The sequence below is a fragment of the Nicotiana tabacum genome, chromosome 14, assembly GCF_000715075.1.
Source record: "Nicotiana tabacum cultivar K326 chromosome 14, ASM71507v2, whole genome shotgun sequence".
In the NCBI taxonomy this organism is placed as follows: Eukaryota; Viridiplantae; Streptophyta; class Magnoliopsida; order Solanales; family Solanaceae; genus Nicotiana; species Nicotiana tabacum.
The window spans coordinates 46,002,528-46,018,920 of NC_134093.1; the positions used below are offsets into that span (position 1 = coordinate 46,002,528).

The 16,393-nt window shown below is 36.3% G+C and overlaps 4 protein-coding genes across 5 annotated transcripts; 3 read left to right on the forward strand and 1 right to left on the reverse strand.

Annotated features, from left to right (window-relative positions):
• Positions 1-3,253: 3,253 nt before the first annotated feature.
• LOC142168922 (uncharacterized) lies at positions 3,254-5,543 on the forward strand. Its single transcript, XM_075230098.1, has 3 exons — positions 3,254-3,447; positions 3,508-4,030; positions 4,434-5,543. The coding sequence occupies exons 1-3, from the start codon at positions 3,254-3,256 to the stop codon at positions 5,541-5,543; spliced, it is 1,827 nt and encodes a 608-aa protein (XP_075086199.1).
• An 89-nt stretch (positions 5,544-5,632) lies between these two features.
• LOC107810215 (uncharacterized) lies at positions 5,633-6,385 on the forward strand. The gene has a single exon (XM_016634972.1). It carries the CDS (start codon positions 5,633-5,635, stop codon positions 6,383-6,385), a length of 753 nt encoding a protein of 250 aa, XP_016490458.1.
• A 1,604-nt stretch (positions 6,386-7,989) lies between these two features.
• LOC107810216 (meiotic recombination protein DMC1 homolog) lies at positions 7,990-13,215 on the forward strand. Of its 2 annotated transcripts, none has more exons than XM_016634974.2 (15): positions 7,990-8,109; positions 8,571-8,647; positions 10,107-10,198; positions 10,306-10,377; positions 10,481-10,519; positions 10,776-10,833; positions 10,936-10,981; positions 11,074-11,119; positions 11,260-11,321; positions 11,466-11,532; positions 11,647-11,739; positions 11,822-11,890; positions 12,031-12,109; positions 12,335-12,501; positions 12,650-13,215. In XM_016634974.2, exons 3-15 carry the CDS (start codon positions 10,181-10,183, stop codon positions 12,692-12,694), a joined length of 861 nt encoding a protein of 286 aa, XP_016490460.1. In that variant the 5' UTR covers positions 7,990-8,109; positions 8,571-8,647; positions 10,107-10,180; the 3' UTR covers positions 12,695-13,215.
• A 145-nt stretch (positions 13,216-13,360) lies between these two features.
• On the reverse strand, positions 13,361-16,141 carry LOC107810217 (stem-specific protein TSJT1-like). The gene is made up of 4 exons (XM_016634975.2): positions 15,875-16,141; positions 14,783-15,023; positions 14,581-14,701; positions 13,361-13,815 (listed from the first exon to the last, which is right to left on the reverse strand). Exons 1-4 carry the CDS (start codon positions 16,075-16,077, stop codon positions 13,625-13,627), a joined length of 756 nt encoding a protein of 251 aa, XP_016490461.1. The 5' UTR covers positions 16,078-16,141; the 3' UTR covers positions 13,361-13,624.
• Between the last annotated feature and the right edge of the window lie 252 nt (positions 16,142-16,393).

Below are 16,393 nucleotides of genomic sequence, written 5' to 3' on the forward strand. Positions count from 1 at the left end.
CCTCCAAAGTACACTGAGTTTTTCTCAAGATTTTCTCTATATCCTGAAACCACAAAAAAAGCATGTAAATCAATAAAAAAGAAGTTGTGTTAAAATTGTATCTTCTCTGCAGATTGCAGAACATGAACATGTCATCAACAAACCCAAGCTGAATAATCTGAAGCTTGTCACACCTGGATGAATTGAAATCTGGATTCCTCCTTAATAAATATGGTATACAAATAAAAAGGAAACATTGAGTCTCCTAGTCTCATCCCATTTTTGGCTTGGAATAATACACTAGCTGATTATTAATAATAATAAAATATGACACACTACGAACACAAGTTATTATCCAATTTACAAAGGTAGCAGAAGAACTCAATGAATTAGGACTTGTTCCAAGAAAGGCCATTCAAGGGAATATATATGCCCTTTGCATGTCCATTTTATCATACACCTACGAGAAATACTTTTTCTATTATATCCTTTAACTAGTTCATGAATTATAATTATATTATCCATGATAATCCTATCAGGGACAAACACAGATTGGTATAGTTATCCACCAACATATCTATTATCATTAGCCTTCTAGTTAACACTTCAGACATAATTTTATAAAGTATTGTACAACAAGATATACCTAAATTGCTTCATTTTGGATGGGTTCTGAACCTTTGGAATCAATGTTACTCAAGTACAATTAATAGCATTATGTAATATAGATATTTCAAAGAAGTGAAGGACAACTAATGTTACCTCATCTTTAATTTTACTTTAGGTTCTTTTTGAGAAAATATATAGAGGCGGCTCAAAAATACCTGGGGCCTAAAGTCAAAGTATTTGGAGGCTCTTAAATAATAATTTTTAATAGATATTTTATTTAGAATCTATTTTTTAACTTTTTGAGATACAAAATTATTAATTATTTTCTATAATCGATTTCTTCTAATAATCTTTTTCAATTGATATATATATATATATATATATAATCCATTTAATCTTCTTCTTCTTAGATTTTAATATCATCTAGCTCTACTAGGTTAGTGACTTGTTCATCTTGAAAAATACTCCCCTATATTTTCTAATTTAGTTTTTCTATTGTTTGCTAAAATTTTATCAAGAGCTCCTTTTTGGGGTTGTATTAAATTTTAAACTCCTCTCTTTAAATAACCATGAAATAAAATAATAAAAATAACAAATATAAAAAGATACTAGAATGTTAGAATAAAAGAACCCGATTCAAGAAGTTTGAAGACTTAATTCCAAATTTTATATTGTTGCTTCAAATACTTCCCGCAAGTTTTAAATGTAAGAACGAACAGAAAATGAGATACAATATATTGTATCGAAAGTAGATTTTAACTATGTTGTTAAAGAAGCAATAGAATTATCGAAAATTGTGAACAACCAACAATTGAAATCTTAGAGAAAGTAAGAAAGAATATAAGACAAAGTATGTAAATTGATGAAATATATTATGGCTCTTGCATACACCAGGAAAGAGAGTATAAAGTTTTAACATGTGTCCTACTAAAAAAGTAAAGTGGAGTATAATTTCCTTATTAAATTTATTCCTCATTAGTATGTAGTGATTTATAGAGTTATTCATATTTTCCTATTTTTAAGTCAAACAGTCACTTATTCACCGAGCTAAAAGTTGGCTTTCTTTGTATATATGAAAAATCTAGTTTTCTTCTCAATAGTACTCAGTATTTTTCAAAAATAATTAAGAAAATATAAGACTATTATTTCTAGAAAATGGGGCCCCCAAATTTGGGGGCTAAAGCAACAACTTTAGGTGCTTCATGGTTAAGCTGACACAGATAGAACTTGTCTAGTTTGATATTTCTCTTATTTTGTTAGCATATTTAGGGAGAGGGTGTACAGTTTGTCCAGGGTGTCTTATTTCGTTTTTGAAGAATGAGTTCCTAATTGATAGGTGTCTAGTTTACTGTTTTCTTATTTTGTGTTTGTAGAATGGGTTTCCTAATTGCTATTCTTTATTTCCTGGTAAATAAAATTAAAAAATAAAAGGTGAAAAAGTAAATGCAAATGTTGAAATAAAATCTTCAACTTACAAATTACTAAAGAAAATATTTTTACTTTTGATTTTTTATTTTTTGGCCAATCAGAACATGCTTATAAATCGCCAAAATAAAATTGATTAACTTTTTATACATAATATTGAGATTTTCATGTCTAATATATTTTGGTATTAATAAAATTTTAACAATTGAGTTTTACCAATAGATATGAGTGACTAATTATATACTAGAACATATTTGTTTTAAACAAATATTTTATGAAGTGTGAAAAAACAAACCGCCTCTTATGAATAGCGATTAATATCATTACCTCATACATCGATAATGTACTCATGATTGAGACTTCTTAAGAAAGCATATGGATAATAAACTATTGAACTTGACACAAAGTATGTATTGGTATGGTAGGAAAACTGAAACAAAACTCCAGCAAATGAAAATTATTAGAGCAAAATACGTATATAGCATCGATCTTTAAAAGTGGAATACCAAAAAAAAAAAAAGTATAAAAATTCCTATCTAAATATTCTCTCAACTCATATTTCAAAATCTGGCCATTGACTAGTTATGTCTATTTTTTTTTTTCGTCTACTTCGCATCTTTTCGATCACCGGTCAAAGACGAATCTTGAGAAATAATGCAAAGTTTGAGGAGGAGCTTGATTACTAACACAAGATAAAATGGAAAATTTTGGTACCACTCACGTAAAAAGAATCACATACTGTACATTGATTTTAAACTTTTTCACACAATGTTTAACAAGACTGTTTGCATAATCTTCATTTTGTAGGATTTTTTTCCTTAAAAAACTATCCAGATTAATGGTATTAGAAGAATTTGTTGAGACAAAAGATGTAACTTGAGTAAGGGGTAGTTTAGCCTATTTATGTGTTAGCAGATTAGTGCATTAGTTAGTCAATTAATAGTGCATATGATTGGTTATAGAGGTGGTTAGAGTAGTTAGTGGAGCTGTGTATGTATATATACATGTTGCTCAGGTAATGCAAAGGCATTTATCTCGTTGCTCCTCCTCTCTTCTCTCTCTCTCTCAACCTCCATTTCAGCATGGTATCAGAGCTCGAGCACTGAGTCGAAGCTCACAAATCGATCCTCTGCTTTCTCTCCTACTCTATTACTTTCTTCTCTACTCTGTTTTTCCTTCTCTGCAGTCTCAAACAATTGAGATCTCACTTTTCTGATATGAGGCCCAAAATTATTCAACAATGGCGATTGGTGATTTGGATCACGAAAATGCAACAGTCACAGCTGAAAATGCATCACATGCATCCTCCGATGATGAATTTGAGGAAGGTGTTACAGTTGCAGTCATTCATCCACTATACCTATCTCCGGGCGACACAAGTGGAATCTCTTTGATTTCGTTCCAACTAACTGGCACTGATAATTACTCCTTATGGTATTGATCTATACGGATTGCATTACTTGGCCATAATAAACTGAGTATTGTTGATGGCAGGTGGCCAAAAGAGCGATTTCGTAAGAAGTATTGGTATCAATGGGAACGATGCAATGCAATTGTGTTGTCATGGCTGATGAACTCAGTTGCACCAGTCCTAATCAGTGGCATTGCTTATGCCACTAATGCACACAAGGTGTGGACGGATTTACAAGAGAGGTTTGACAAAGTGAATGATACTCGTTGCTACAATTTGCACAAAGAAATTGTAACCCTAAGTCAAGGTACTTCCTCTATTTTTGTCTATTATTTAAAGCTTAAGGACTTTTGGGATGAATCTGAGTCTGTTATACCCATACCTGACTGTGATTGTGTCAAGACTAAGGAATTTATTGTGCATCTTCGAAAGCAAAAAGTGTATCAATTTCTAATGGGCTTGAATGATTCTTACTCTCAAGCTCGTATTCAAATACTTATGATGAAGCCACTTCCTTCAATGAATCAAGCATATGCCATGCTTATGAGTGATGGAAGCCAAAGGGCTGTAGCTGGTTCTGCTGGTATTTTAGGATCCTCACCTAGTGTAAATGCCACACATTCTTATGATTCAACTGCACTATATAGTGCTAAACCCTAGTTTCAATCCAAAATTTAGGAAGAATTACAATATTCAGTGTGAGTTTTGCAAAATAAAAGGGCACAGTAAAGAAAACTGCTACAAAATAATAGGTTATCCATCAGATCATAAATTCAAAAAGAAAGGGGGAGCTGGTGCTTATAATGCAATGGTCGAACTTGGATACACTATGCCTATGTACTCCCATCATGTCTCACACCAGGCTTCTCAGCAAACTTCAATGCCTCATTTGCCTGCATATCAAAAGCCTCAACAGATCATGAATCAATGAGTTGAATTTTTTCAAGCTGTGAATCAGGCACATGGTCATTCTGGCACTCAAGCTCTAGCATGATCCTCCTCTACACAGGCACAGAGACCTTACATAGATTCCTCTCCACAGACTCAAGGAAGTGTGTTCCCTTTCACTAAAGACCAGTATGATCAGATAATGTACATTCTGAATAACTCAACTTCAACTTCCTCTGCTCAAGCAAATGTGGCAGGTACTAGCACTGCTCTCTTAGCATCTACTAGTCCACAAGAATGGATTATTGATACTGGAGCAACTAATCATATGGTGTTAGATGCTAACTTGCTTACTAAGCCCTCTATAGTTACTCCTTCTAATCCTAGGACAGTCTTGTTACCTAATGGAGATGTCACTCCAGTGACTTACACTGGTGACAAAAATATTTCAGATAGAAGCACACTTAAAGATGTATTCTATGAACCTCAGTTCAAGTTTAACTTATTATCAGTCTCCAAAGTGACAAGAGACCTTAAATGCTTTGCTTCCTTTTATCCTGATTTCTGTGTCTTTCAGGATCTCTTTAGTGGCAGGGTGAGGAAGATTGGTAGAGAAAGAGATGGTCTATACTTTCTGCAGAAATATGGTGGAAAGATGCTCACTGTAGTATCATTAGCTGCTGCTGGAATAAAGTCAAGGCAGGGTGACACTACAATTGATGTTGCCTTGTGGCATAAAAGACTAGGGCATGTATTTAGTATTGTCCTTAGAAAATTGTTTGCTGCCAAACTAGCTAGTATCAATGACACTATCAATAAGTGCAGTGTATGTCCTTGTGCTAGGCAAACCAGACTGTCTTTTCCTTCTAGCTGTATTAAGACTGTTACTGCATTTGATCTAATACATCTTGATGTTTGGGGTCCATATAACTGTGCAACTTTTGATGGCAATAGATATTTTCTGACTGTTGTTGATGACTTTACCAGGATGACTTGGTTTTTTTTACTGAAACTCAAATTTGATGTATGTGTGGTACTTACTCAGCTTATTGTGCTCATTCAAACTCAGTTTAACAAAGTTGTAAAGGTAGTCAGGTCAGACAATGGCTCTGAGTTTGTCAACTCTACCTGTACCACATTGTTTCAGAAGCATGGTATCATTCATCAAAGAACTTGTGCCTATACTCCTCAACAAATGGAGTTGCTGAGAGAAAGCACAGGCATATCCTAGAAGTGACACGAGCTTTAAGGTTTCAGGCCCATATTCCTATCAAGTATTGAGGGCATTATGTGCTTGCAGCAGTGTACCTCATAAATAGGATGTCATCTTCTGTTATTCATGGTCTTTCTCCTTTTGAACTATTGTATAGTAGAGCACCTAATCTGGGTCACTTAAGAATTCTTGGATGTCTGTTCTATGCCAAGCAAGTTCATGAAACAGACAAACTCCTGCCCAGAGCTAAGCCAGGTGCTCTTATGGGCTTCTCTGACACTCAGAAGGCCTACATTCTACTGGATCTTACTTCTCATTGTTTTTTTATCAACAGGGATGTATCCTTTAGAGAAGATATATTTCCCTTCAAAGACATCACAAATACATCACCCCCTATTTTCTTGCCTCATGAATTGCCCAGTTCTAGTGAAGAGCAGCCTTCACTTTCTCTTGTTCCTGCTAGGCATGAGTCTACTGACTCTTCTTCTTTACACCAATCTGCAGCAGATGTGATGCCTTCTCTTCCTCTTTCTATGCCCTCTCAACTCTCCACTGGTCTGAGGAGATCTTTGAGGACAAGGCAGGCTCCTATTTGGATGAAGGACTTTGTGTCACAACCTGGACACAAATCTATTCCATATTCCATTGCTAACTATGTGTCCTATGATAGAATTTCTCCCAAATATAAGGTATATTTGACTGCATTCTCTGCAATACAGGAACGTACTTCTTTTGAGCAAGCTGCTCAAGGTCCTAGGTGGGTCGAAGCAATGCAAGCTGAAATTGCTGCACTAGAATCCAATCACACCTGGGATGTGGTGTCCTTACCTAAAGGCAAGGTGCCTATTGGTTGTAAGTAGATCTATAAGGTGAAGTATAAAGGTACAGGAGAGGTGGAAAGCTTCAAAGCCAGGCTTGTGGCTAAAGGGTACAGTCAATAGGAGGGTATTGACTACCAAGAGACATTTAGCCCAGCTGTTAAGATGGTTACTGTTAGAACCATTCTAGCCGTGGCTGTCTCTGAGCAGTGGCACATTCATCAAATGGATGTGTACAATGATTTTCTTCAGGGAGATCTCTATGATGAGATATATATGATCTTAACTCAGGGCTTTCAGAGCCAGGGGGAGACAAGACCAGCATGTAGACTCTTGAAATCCCTGTGTGGGCTCAAACAAGCACCCAGACAGTGGAATACTAAGTTGTCTGAGGCACTTCTGGGATTTGGCCTCATGCAAAGCCAACATGATCACTCATTGTTCATCAAAGGATCAGGGGAACATATCATAATCATCTTAGTGTATGTTGACGATATATTAATCACTGGGCCTAATCTGACACTAATAGCTGAGATAAAGACCAAGCTGTAGCTGAAATTCAAAATGAAAGATCTAGGGGAGCTTAAATACTTTTTTGGCATTGAGTTTGCAAGGTCACAGAGAGGCATCCTGATGCACCAAAGGAAGTACACTCTAGAGCGGATTTCTGAGCTTGGACTAGGAGCTGCAAAACCTGCAGCAACACCTATTGAAGCCAACATCAAATTGACCACTAAGGAATATGATGAACATACTAGCAGCTCTAGTGGAACTGATGATGAAGTGTTAACAGACATCAGCCAGTATCAAAGATTACTAGGAAAACTACTCTAACCTGACTGTCACAAGGCCAGACATATCATATAGTGTTCAGACACTAAGCCAGTTTATGCAAAAACCAAAAAGATCTCATTTGGAAGTTGCTCAAAGGGTGGTTAGATATGTGAAGAATCAACCAGGTCAAGGCATGCTGTTATCTAGCAAACAGAGAAATACTATCACTGCATATTGTGATGCAGACTGGGCAGCCTGCCCTATCACTAGGAAGTCAGTAACATGATTCTTCATAAGATATGGTGATTTCTTGATATCCTGGAAGTCAAAGAAACAAAGGACCATTTCTAGGAGTTTTGCAGAATCTGAGTACATAATTATTGCATCAATTGTAGCTGAATTGGTGTGGATACTTGGTCTGTTCAAAGACATTGGTATAGAAGTTGGAAATCAGCAATTCAAATAGCTGCTAATCCAGTGTTTCACGAACGAACCAAATACATTGAAATAGACCTTCACTTTATAAGGGAGAAGATACAGAATGGTCTGGTACGAACAGAATATGTAGCTACAAAGGAGCAGTTAGTAGACATTCTAACCAAAGGTCTATCACGAGCACAACACGAGCATTTGCTGTCCAAGCTAGGTGTACTTGATGTCTTCCTACCACCTAGCTTGAGGGGGAGTGTTGAGACAAAAGATATAACTTGAGTAAGGGGTAGTTTAGTCTATTTATGTGTTAGTAGATTAGTGCATTAGTTAGTCAATTAATAGTGCATGTGATTGGTTAGAGAGGTGGTTAGAGTAGTTAGTGGAGCTGTATATGTATATATACATGTTGCTCAGGTAATGTAAAGGCAGAGCATTCATTTCTTTCAATGTTGCATTCATCTCGTTGCTCCTCCTCTCTTCTCTCTCTCTCAACCTCCATTTCAGCAGAATTTCGTGGAGTACTTTAGGAAATCTGAAAAGGTTCAATAAATTGGAAGCAGGTAAATAAGTTAGCAAAAAGTAATACTAACACGTAAAATTTAATTGCAAGCTTTGAATATCAATGTTCCAAAATTCAAATTTACCAAGTTTGATGTACTAACTCTTAACATGTGTGATTTAGCTGAGTAAACTAAAATGCAATCGGAACCCAAACACAAAAATAAACTCCCGGGCTCCGCTCTCTCCCATATATATAAACGTGAAAAGTCTCCTCTCTGAGATTTCACAATTCAAATTCTCCTCACGCAAACAACACACTCTCCTTTCCTCTCAGCAAAATTTCAAATATCTCTTGAAACTTTCGAAAATGCTTGCATTCAAGTAATTTCCCTCTCTCTCTCTCTCTCTCTCTCTCTCTCTCTCTCTCTCTCTCTCTCTCTCTCTCTCTCTCTCTCTGTTTACGATTTTGTTATGGTTTTGATCAGTATTTTGTATTCTGATGTGTTGAATGATTTTTCAGACCTGAAGAGCAGTTACAGCTCATTGAACGTGAAGAGATCGAAGATGAAGATGACTTATTCGAGGCTATTGATAAACGTAATTTCTCTTCTTTTTTTTCGGTTGCGAAATTCTTATGATTCTCCGTTTTCAGCTTCGCTCAGCAAAATACCGTATTCACATTTTTCTTCAAAATTCAACAGCAATTTTATTTAACTTCAAAACTTTGTTATCCTGTGCTGCGTGATTTTGCTTTTCTTAGTTGATGAAAGTTATGGCTCTGAAATAGTGGTTGCGATAGTCGTAGTACTGTTTTTCAGTTTCGCGCACATTATACTACTGCTTTGAAGTAACCTTGACACTCGTTAACTGTGTGATTTTCATTCTTAGTTGATGAAAATTATGGATCTGGATTAGTTCTTAGTATTCTGTTTTCGGATTGGCTCAACATTTTACAATGTTTTGGACTACGATATTTCTCATTTCTCGTAAAAAACTCAACAGGAATTTTGGTTAAACGTTAAAATTCATGTTAGTTTGCTGTATGAATTTTCTTTTTTAGTTGATGAAAGTTATGGATCTGATTTGGTTCGTTGTGATACATTTTGTATTTTGTACTTGCTAAGTTCCTCTGTTTCACGCAACATTACCTTCTTTTTTTTTCCTGAAGTATGGTTATTGTAAATATCTTATATAAACATCGTTTAATGCAAAATCCCGTTGCTGTTTATGATTTATCTTTTTATTCATCAAAGGTTCTCTGGAGTATGATTATTGTGTTATGCTTATGATTCGGTTCGTTGTGATACAATTAGAACTTACTGTTTACTCATGATTCAAGCTACTAGTTCATTGTTCAATCAATGCTAGTGTGTGTGATGTTGATTTTCAGTTTTTCTTCTGTAACCGAGATATGTGATTTTCAAGCGCATCAGAAGGATTTGGGGGTAATTTGGAGTATGATTTGTCTTGATCTCTTAACAAATCTAAGGAGTTCTCTTTAATTCAAAAAATTCATTGCGCTCTGTATTTTTCTTCGTTAACTCATAAAATTCTGGCTTCAAATCAGCTGGCCACACAATGTCCATATAGTTTACTGGTCTTATGCTCATTACTTCATCCAGTTGTCTTATTTTTCCATCAGTGCTAGTGTGTGTCTGTGTTTTGATCTCATCGTTGTAGCATAATTTACGGTTTCGATTTTCTGCTCTGTTTGTGAGTTTTTCATATCATGATCCTTTTGAGATTTTATGAACGTGTTAGTAATCTCATCGACTGCATTTTAGAAGAGTACAAACTCAAATTTGTAGTATTATGTTCCTCCTGGTATCTACCTTTTAAGGTATTGTCATGAACTAGTCTTTTAATAAAGGCCTATCTCCTTGAACTTACACAATTGAATGTAAAACTCAAAGCAGATCTTAAACTGGAATGATGAAGCTATAGTCTCAATTTTCGATATCAAATGTAAATTCATGTAAAATCCTGATAAGCTTTTCCTGACAATTAAATGTTATGAATCAGCTAACTTTGTAAAATTATTGAATATTTTATGCAGTGATCTCTCATGGAATCAATGCTGGGGACGTGAAGAAGCTGCAAGATGCAGGGATCTACACCTGCAATGGCTTGATGATGCACACGAAGAAGGTGAAAAGGAAAATCACTTCTGTTGTTTATTATCCATGATGCGCGCATTATATACTTCTGCTTTGCAATCTTTCTTCTAATAAGTATCAAATTTGTCTTGCTTCCAGAACTTGACTGGGATCAAAGGGCTATCCGAAGCAAAAGTTGACAAGATCTGTGAAGCAGCTGAGAAGATAGTGGTAAGAGATTTATGTTCTGATAGACTGATTGTCATATTCCAAGTGATGATATCATCATATGTTTCTGCTACTACTGACTTCACTATTTTTGTAATCTTTGCAGAATTTTGGCTATATTACTGGAAGTGATGCTCTGCTCAAAGTATGAGTTTTTTGTTTCTTTTTTCATTTTATGCCTTAACTTAGATTTTGCTTGACTGGTTATGTTAAAAGTTAATAGCCCACAAAACCTACTCTATAATTTAGTGCTAACAGCTCCTATTGAGTAAAATCACGGTGTTTCTTTTCTTTGCTATACACTCTTGATCCTTTCTGCTTGAGTGACATATTTAAGGAAGTGTAAAAGCCTATTTGTGCCTTGTATAAAAAGATATCTGAATACAACATGTTTGCTACAGAGGAAGCAGGTAGTTCGTATCACAACTGGAAGCCAGGCACTGGATGAACTTTTGGGAGGTAAACGTTCCACTACTTCTTAATTTTATCCTGAATTCTTTACTTGTCACATAAATAGCTCTTGGTTCTGATTGTTTTTTTTCTGGTGTGAACTTTCTGAAGGAGGGATCGAAACTTCAGCAATCACTGAAGCTTTTGGTGAATTCAGGTAACAATCAACTAATTATCGTTTTACCTTTGGTGTAGAAGCATTATCTGAATATTTCATCTAACTCTCTGCTGAATGAACAATTTATTCAGATCTGGAAAGACACAACTTGCTCATACTCTATGTGTCTCTACTCAGGTTCACCTCTGATCTTAGTTAGAAGCAATGAAGTTTTTGACCTTCTAAATCCCTCCTTATCCTTTATATGCTTTAGACTTAATCATGGTATCATCCAGAACTTGACAAGAGTGTCAATTCATTTGTCTGATTTATTTCAGCTTCCTACTAGCATGAAAGGAGGGAATGGAAAGGTGGCTTACATTGATACTGAGGGAACATTGTATCCTTGCTGATATTTCCTTATTCATGTAGCATCAATAATCAACCTAGCACTTCAAAGTCTCTTCATGAAGTAGCAGCTGTAGAAACAAAAGAGAATGCTTCCTTCCATTTTATCTTGTTTCTTCAACTAAGTGTGCTATAGTCGGCCAGATCGTCTTGTGCCCATTGCTGAAAGATTTGGAATGGACGCAGGAGCTGTTCTTGACAATGTAAAGCATCTTTTGACCCTCATTTAATGATCTCTCCTCTCTTTGTTTAGCTTACTGATTTTTCAGCTGATTTCTGATCATTCCCTTTTTCCCCTTATGATGTGAATTCACCAGATCATTTATGCTCGTGCATACACATACGAACATCAGTACAACCTGCTTCTTGGTCTGGCAGCAAAAATGGCTGAAGAGCCTTTCAGACTTCTGGTGAAAGCCACAACTTCCAGTTTATCCTGAATAGAATCATTGCTAATTGAAGTTGGCTCATATACTGAAATATTACTTGCAGATTGTTGACTCTGTGATTGCTTTATTTCGAGTGGATTTCACTGGAAGAGGAGAACTTGCAGAACGTCAGGTATAACAAAATACAGAAATATGATATTTGATTTATAAGTTCCTGTCTCTTGATATTTATCTTTGTTCTAAGAAGAGCCAGCAATCACCTATTCTAAATATGTTTTAATTTGAATGACTGCACCTTCTTGCCATTTCCAGCAAAAGTTGGCTCAGATGCTGTCCCGATTGATAAAGATAGCTGAGGAATTTAATGTTGCTGTTTACATGACTAATCAAGGTAGGCAATCTACTTTGCGCAGCTCTACAAATTGTTGATATGTTTAGAATCAAAACAGAAGGAATAGGAGTATAAACATAATGAAACTTCCCAAGTGTTGATGTAAATGGATTTTACTCCAAACAGCTAAACTGACTCGCTTTCTGTGCGCTGTATGTTGATTGCCTTTTATCTACGTTGAAACTCCAAGCATGCTAACACAAGTAGTTGGATTGGTGAATGCAGTTATAGCTGATCCAGGTGGAGGGGTGTTCATATCAGATCCAAAGAAGCCAGCAGGAGGTCATGTCCTTGCTCACGCAGCAACCATAAGACTAATGTTCAGGAAGGGCAAAGGAGAACAGCGTGTCTGCAAGGTGTTTGATGCACCAAATCTTCCAGAGGCCGAAGCAATATCCTACTCTTATTAAATTAGCTTTCCTTCTCTTATCATTCTTTTCCACTGGGTCAAGTTTAGCAGCAAGGGGTTAACTGGAAAGTTCACCTAATTAAGGTGTTTTTTTTCATGGTCACCCATTAAGTTTTCTTAACAAAAAACACATTTTTCAGATAACACCAGGAGGAATTGCAGATGCTAAGGACTGAAGATCAGCTGGGACTTCCTCTCTGCTGCAGCAGAGATCTGCTTATGCTTACATTCCGCTTTCGTATTTTGATGCTTACTTTTTAGTGTTAGCTATAAGCATATCAGTTTAGCATAAAAAGATGTTTGTAAACCACTGTTTTGTCACACTTATCGTGGTTGCACGTGGTGTTATCACGAATATAGATTAGTTTCTTGCTCTTAGTCTAGTTATCTTGTATTATCATAGACGGTTTACAAAATGCAATAGCAATAATATTGGCAGTTTCGATTAGCATGCAATTTTAGTCCTAATACTTCATCCGATCATCTATGTTCACAAATCCTCGACTGTCCTCTTATATCTAACAACCTACATTTTTGACAAGGCCAGTTGCATATAGTGTGTTATGTGCTTAGTTTTGCTTTGCACCGATGAAAATGCTGCAGAGGGCATACCATCTTTTAAGCAACGACTGTTTCTTAGGCCTTAGCCCAACTTTTGGGTATACTACAAACATTCTCAATGCACAAGGGAACAGACCTGACTGCTGATGTTTCTTATTAGCAAGAAACATTTGCCAGGCAGCATGGATCTGAAACGTGTACCAATATTGGCTAAAAAAACATTTGTAAATGGAAAAAGCAAGGGTAAAAGAAAACAGAAGCACCAAATGCACATACTAAGATATAAGCAAAGCCCCTGTATCAAGACAGAAGTTATTTAAAGTAGACGTCTTCCAGCCAAGAACATGGCCTAATTCCAGTATACGACATAGCAAATCACGTTCCTCGGTAGCAATATGAAATATCTTTCCTCACCTTTTAACATTTCTCTACAACCATAAAGCTCATAGCAATTGAAGTTGAGAATAATAGAAAGAGTTGGGAAAGCACAAGATAGAAGGCCAAATAATAACGAAGCCTTCGTGGTGATGAAAACTGCAGTCAGCTCAGTAGTGTTGGGACCAGTTAGCGGCACTGTCCACTCTGGGCATGCCTGTACCCCCTTTCTTAGACTCAGCATCCACCTTAAAGTTTGCACCGCACACCTCGCCTGAGCTGTCCACCCTTGGTACTGGTTTCAACTCATTACGCGGGTGCTCATAACTCCTCAAGCCACCAGAAGATGTGAAGAAGCATCCTGAAGAAGCAAACAAACAAGAAGACACATAAGTATTCTGCGAAAGATTCAAAAGTAAACCATCTGACATTGAGCATCTTAAAAAAGAAACGAAACAACAAACACAAAACACATTGTTATAGCACTAAATCCGAAAATGCTACATAAGGATGGACGGGAAAAGCAACAACAACAACAACATACTCAGTATTATCCTACACTGTGGGGTCTGAGGAGTCTGGGGAGGGTAGTGTGTACGCAGGCCTTACCCCTACCTTGTGAGGACAGAGAGGTTGTATTATGAATCCCAAATACAAAAAAGTGGAGTACGAGAAGCACATGAAGCATATATCCAAACCCACAGATATTATGTCATGTGTCAACCTGAATTATGAATCTCATCCCATTTGATTGATTTATGTATAGGCATCTTGCGGTCTTGCCACATGAACTTACCTACCTCTCCCCAATTTACTCTCTTCTTCACCCAGACAAAAGGAGATAAAAGTCATACAAAAAGAATTATTTGCACTAATAGAAGAGGTCGCAATGGATCCGATACACATCAAATCATTTGGTTATGTTGGTCATCAGAGACCGCATATTAATTAGCTTGCAAAGAGCATATTTGTCTATTTTAATCATCCTATGGTTGAGCAGCAACTCCTTGTTTTCCATGTCAATAGAAGTTCTTTTACTGATTACTCATTCAAAAACAAAAATGAAATACTATGTATGCAGCTTCTAGGACCTTTCCCTTCAATGCAAGAAGTTCATCTGCATTACCTTTGGGAAATGGTGCAAAGGATTTTCCACAGCCTTGCTTCACAATGTCAGCATCATCGGAGAGGACTAGGTGGCCTTCAGAATCAGTACCCCAGAAGAAGGGCACATTCCCATCAACATCCTATAACAATGAAAGTGGTACATGTAAAGTCTAGTTCGACAACAAGAGACGAGACGATTCAAGACAACAAGGACTACTCACAGAAGCTAAGAAGGAAATCTTTGAAGAGCTATCGTAAAGAACGAAAGCAAACTTTCCATGAATATCTCTCACAACTTGATCTGGAGGATAAGGACCTCTATCCCTCAAAGTCCTGTAAGCCTCAATAACAATGATCACTTCGTTTGCTGTCTTGTTTAACCCATATTGTTGCTTAAGATGAGCTACATTCTCAATGTGGCCTTGAAACAAGCAGAATATGTCATCCACAACAGCGAACAACCTACAAGAAACAGTGCAGTGATAAGATCATCTAATTATCTTTATTCGTTCTACAAGTTCATACCATTACATATACTATGTGGTAATGCAAAAAAACAAATAAATCTAAAATTTCTAGAATTGCATTATTCTGATGGCTGAAGATGTATCCAGAAAGCATGATTTGGTTCAAATAAATAAATCTAAAATTTCTAGAATTGCATTATTCTGATGGCTGAAGATGTATCCAGAAAGCATGATTTGGTTCAAATAAATAAATCTAAATTACACTAACATGAAATAGAATTTACACAAATAAGTAATCATACTAAAGCAGCAACTGAATGACAATGGTGATTATTAAATATTAAATAAAAAAAGAAAAAGAAAAAGGATTAAAAAGGAAAATCTGTCACACACAAGCCACTAGTGCATCCCCTAAAACTAAACCCCAGAAAGACCATGATTACATCCAAACCAAAACCGGCAAAAAACACAAATCACAAATTCAGCACACATTTGACCAGACTTCCACATTCAAATTCACCAAGATACACTATAATAAAAATTAAAAAAAATCGAAAAAAATAAATAACTTGCAGAAAAGATGATAGATCGGAGTACACAAGATCACAAACTCAACTGTCGACCAAAAAAAGAAAAAAAGAAATGAAGTAAACAGATCATCATTTTCCTACAAAAGAAAAATGGGGGACGGAGTCGAATAGTCGAGCAGCACAATTAAAAAAACCAACTATATATGTAGCCAAGAAACCAGTCGATAGATCTCTATTTTCCTTTTTCTTTTTGGGGTACATGACAACAAATTCACACAAACATCAGATCAAAGACAAATGGGATAAGGAATAGGACCTGGGAAGAAGAGGGTTTTGGCGATCAGAGGAGTAAGCCAAGAAACCAGAAGAGCCCAAGTTGATGGTGACAGAGCCTGAATGGTTGGAGGCAAAGCGCTGTGCCAAGAAACCATCTTTCAGAGCAGAAACTGCTGTCTCATTGTTGGGACTCTGAAGCCCTTCTGGGCTTTTAGCCACTGATTTGTCAAAAACTGCTAGCATTTTTGGATGAAAAGTTTCACTGATTTGTTTTGTGAGATGACAAGTGATTCTGCAAAATGATGATGATCTATTGGGGGGGTTGAAATAGTACGCTAGTGGGAGTTCTTTTCCGCGTCCTTTTTATTGGATTACCATAAATGCCCTTTCTTCATAATATAATTTTTTGTTTTTGTTTTTGTTTTTGTTTTGGTAATTAAATTTTCATTACAAAGGGAAATATTTATAACTGGTACCCTGAAGTTGGGACATAGAACCCAAACTTCAATACTATTTCTTGCTTTTAAACAACTCAAACAACTACAAACAAATTCTGCTA

Bases quoted from the DNA above. Each gene is read 5' to 3' on its own strand.
- LOC142168922 (XM_075230098.1), top strand. From the start codon at position 3,254: ATGGCGATTGGTGATTTGGATCACGAAAATGCAACAGTCACAGCTGAA. The intron at 3,448-3,507 runs GTATTGATCTAT...TGTTGATGGCAG, and splicing joins ACTGATAATTACTCCTTATG to GTGGCCAAAAGAGCGATTTC. The intron at 4,031-4,433 runs GTAAATGCCACA...TCCTCTACACAG, and splicing joins TTTTAGGATCCTCACCTAGT to GCACAGAGACCTTACATAGA.
- LOC107810215 (XM_016634972.1), top strand. From the start codon at position 5,633: ATGTCATCTTCTGTTATTCATGGTCTTTCTCCTTTTGAACTATTGTAT.
- LOC107810216 (XM_016634974.2), top strand. The intron at 11,740-11,821 runs GTGAAAGCCACA...TATTACTTGCAG, and splicing joins AAGAGCCTTTCAGACTTCTG to ATTGTTGACTCTGTGATTGC. The intron at 12,502-12,649 runs ATATCCTACTCT...AACAAAAAACAC, and splicing joins ATCTTCCAGAGGCCGAAGCA to ATTTTTCAGATAACACCAGG.
- LOC107810217 (XM_016634975.2), bottom strand. From the start codon at position 16,077: ATGCTAGCAGTTTTTGACAAATCAGTGGCTAAAAGCCCAGAAGGGCTT. The intron at 14,702-14,782 runs GTGAGTAGTCCT...TCATTGTTATAG, and splicing joins AGATTTCCTTCTTAGCTTCT to GATGTTGATGGGAATGTGCC. The intron at 13,816-14,580 runs GTAATGCAGATG...TTGCTTCTTCAG, and splicing joins CTTTGCACCATTTCCCAAAG to GATGCTTCTTCACATCTTCT.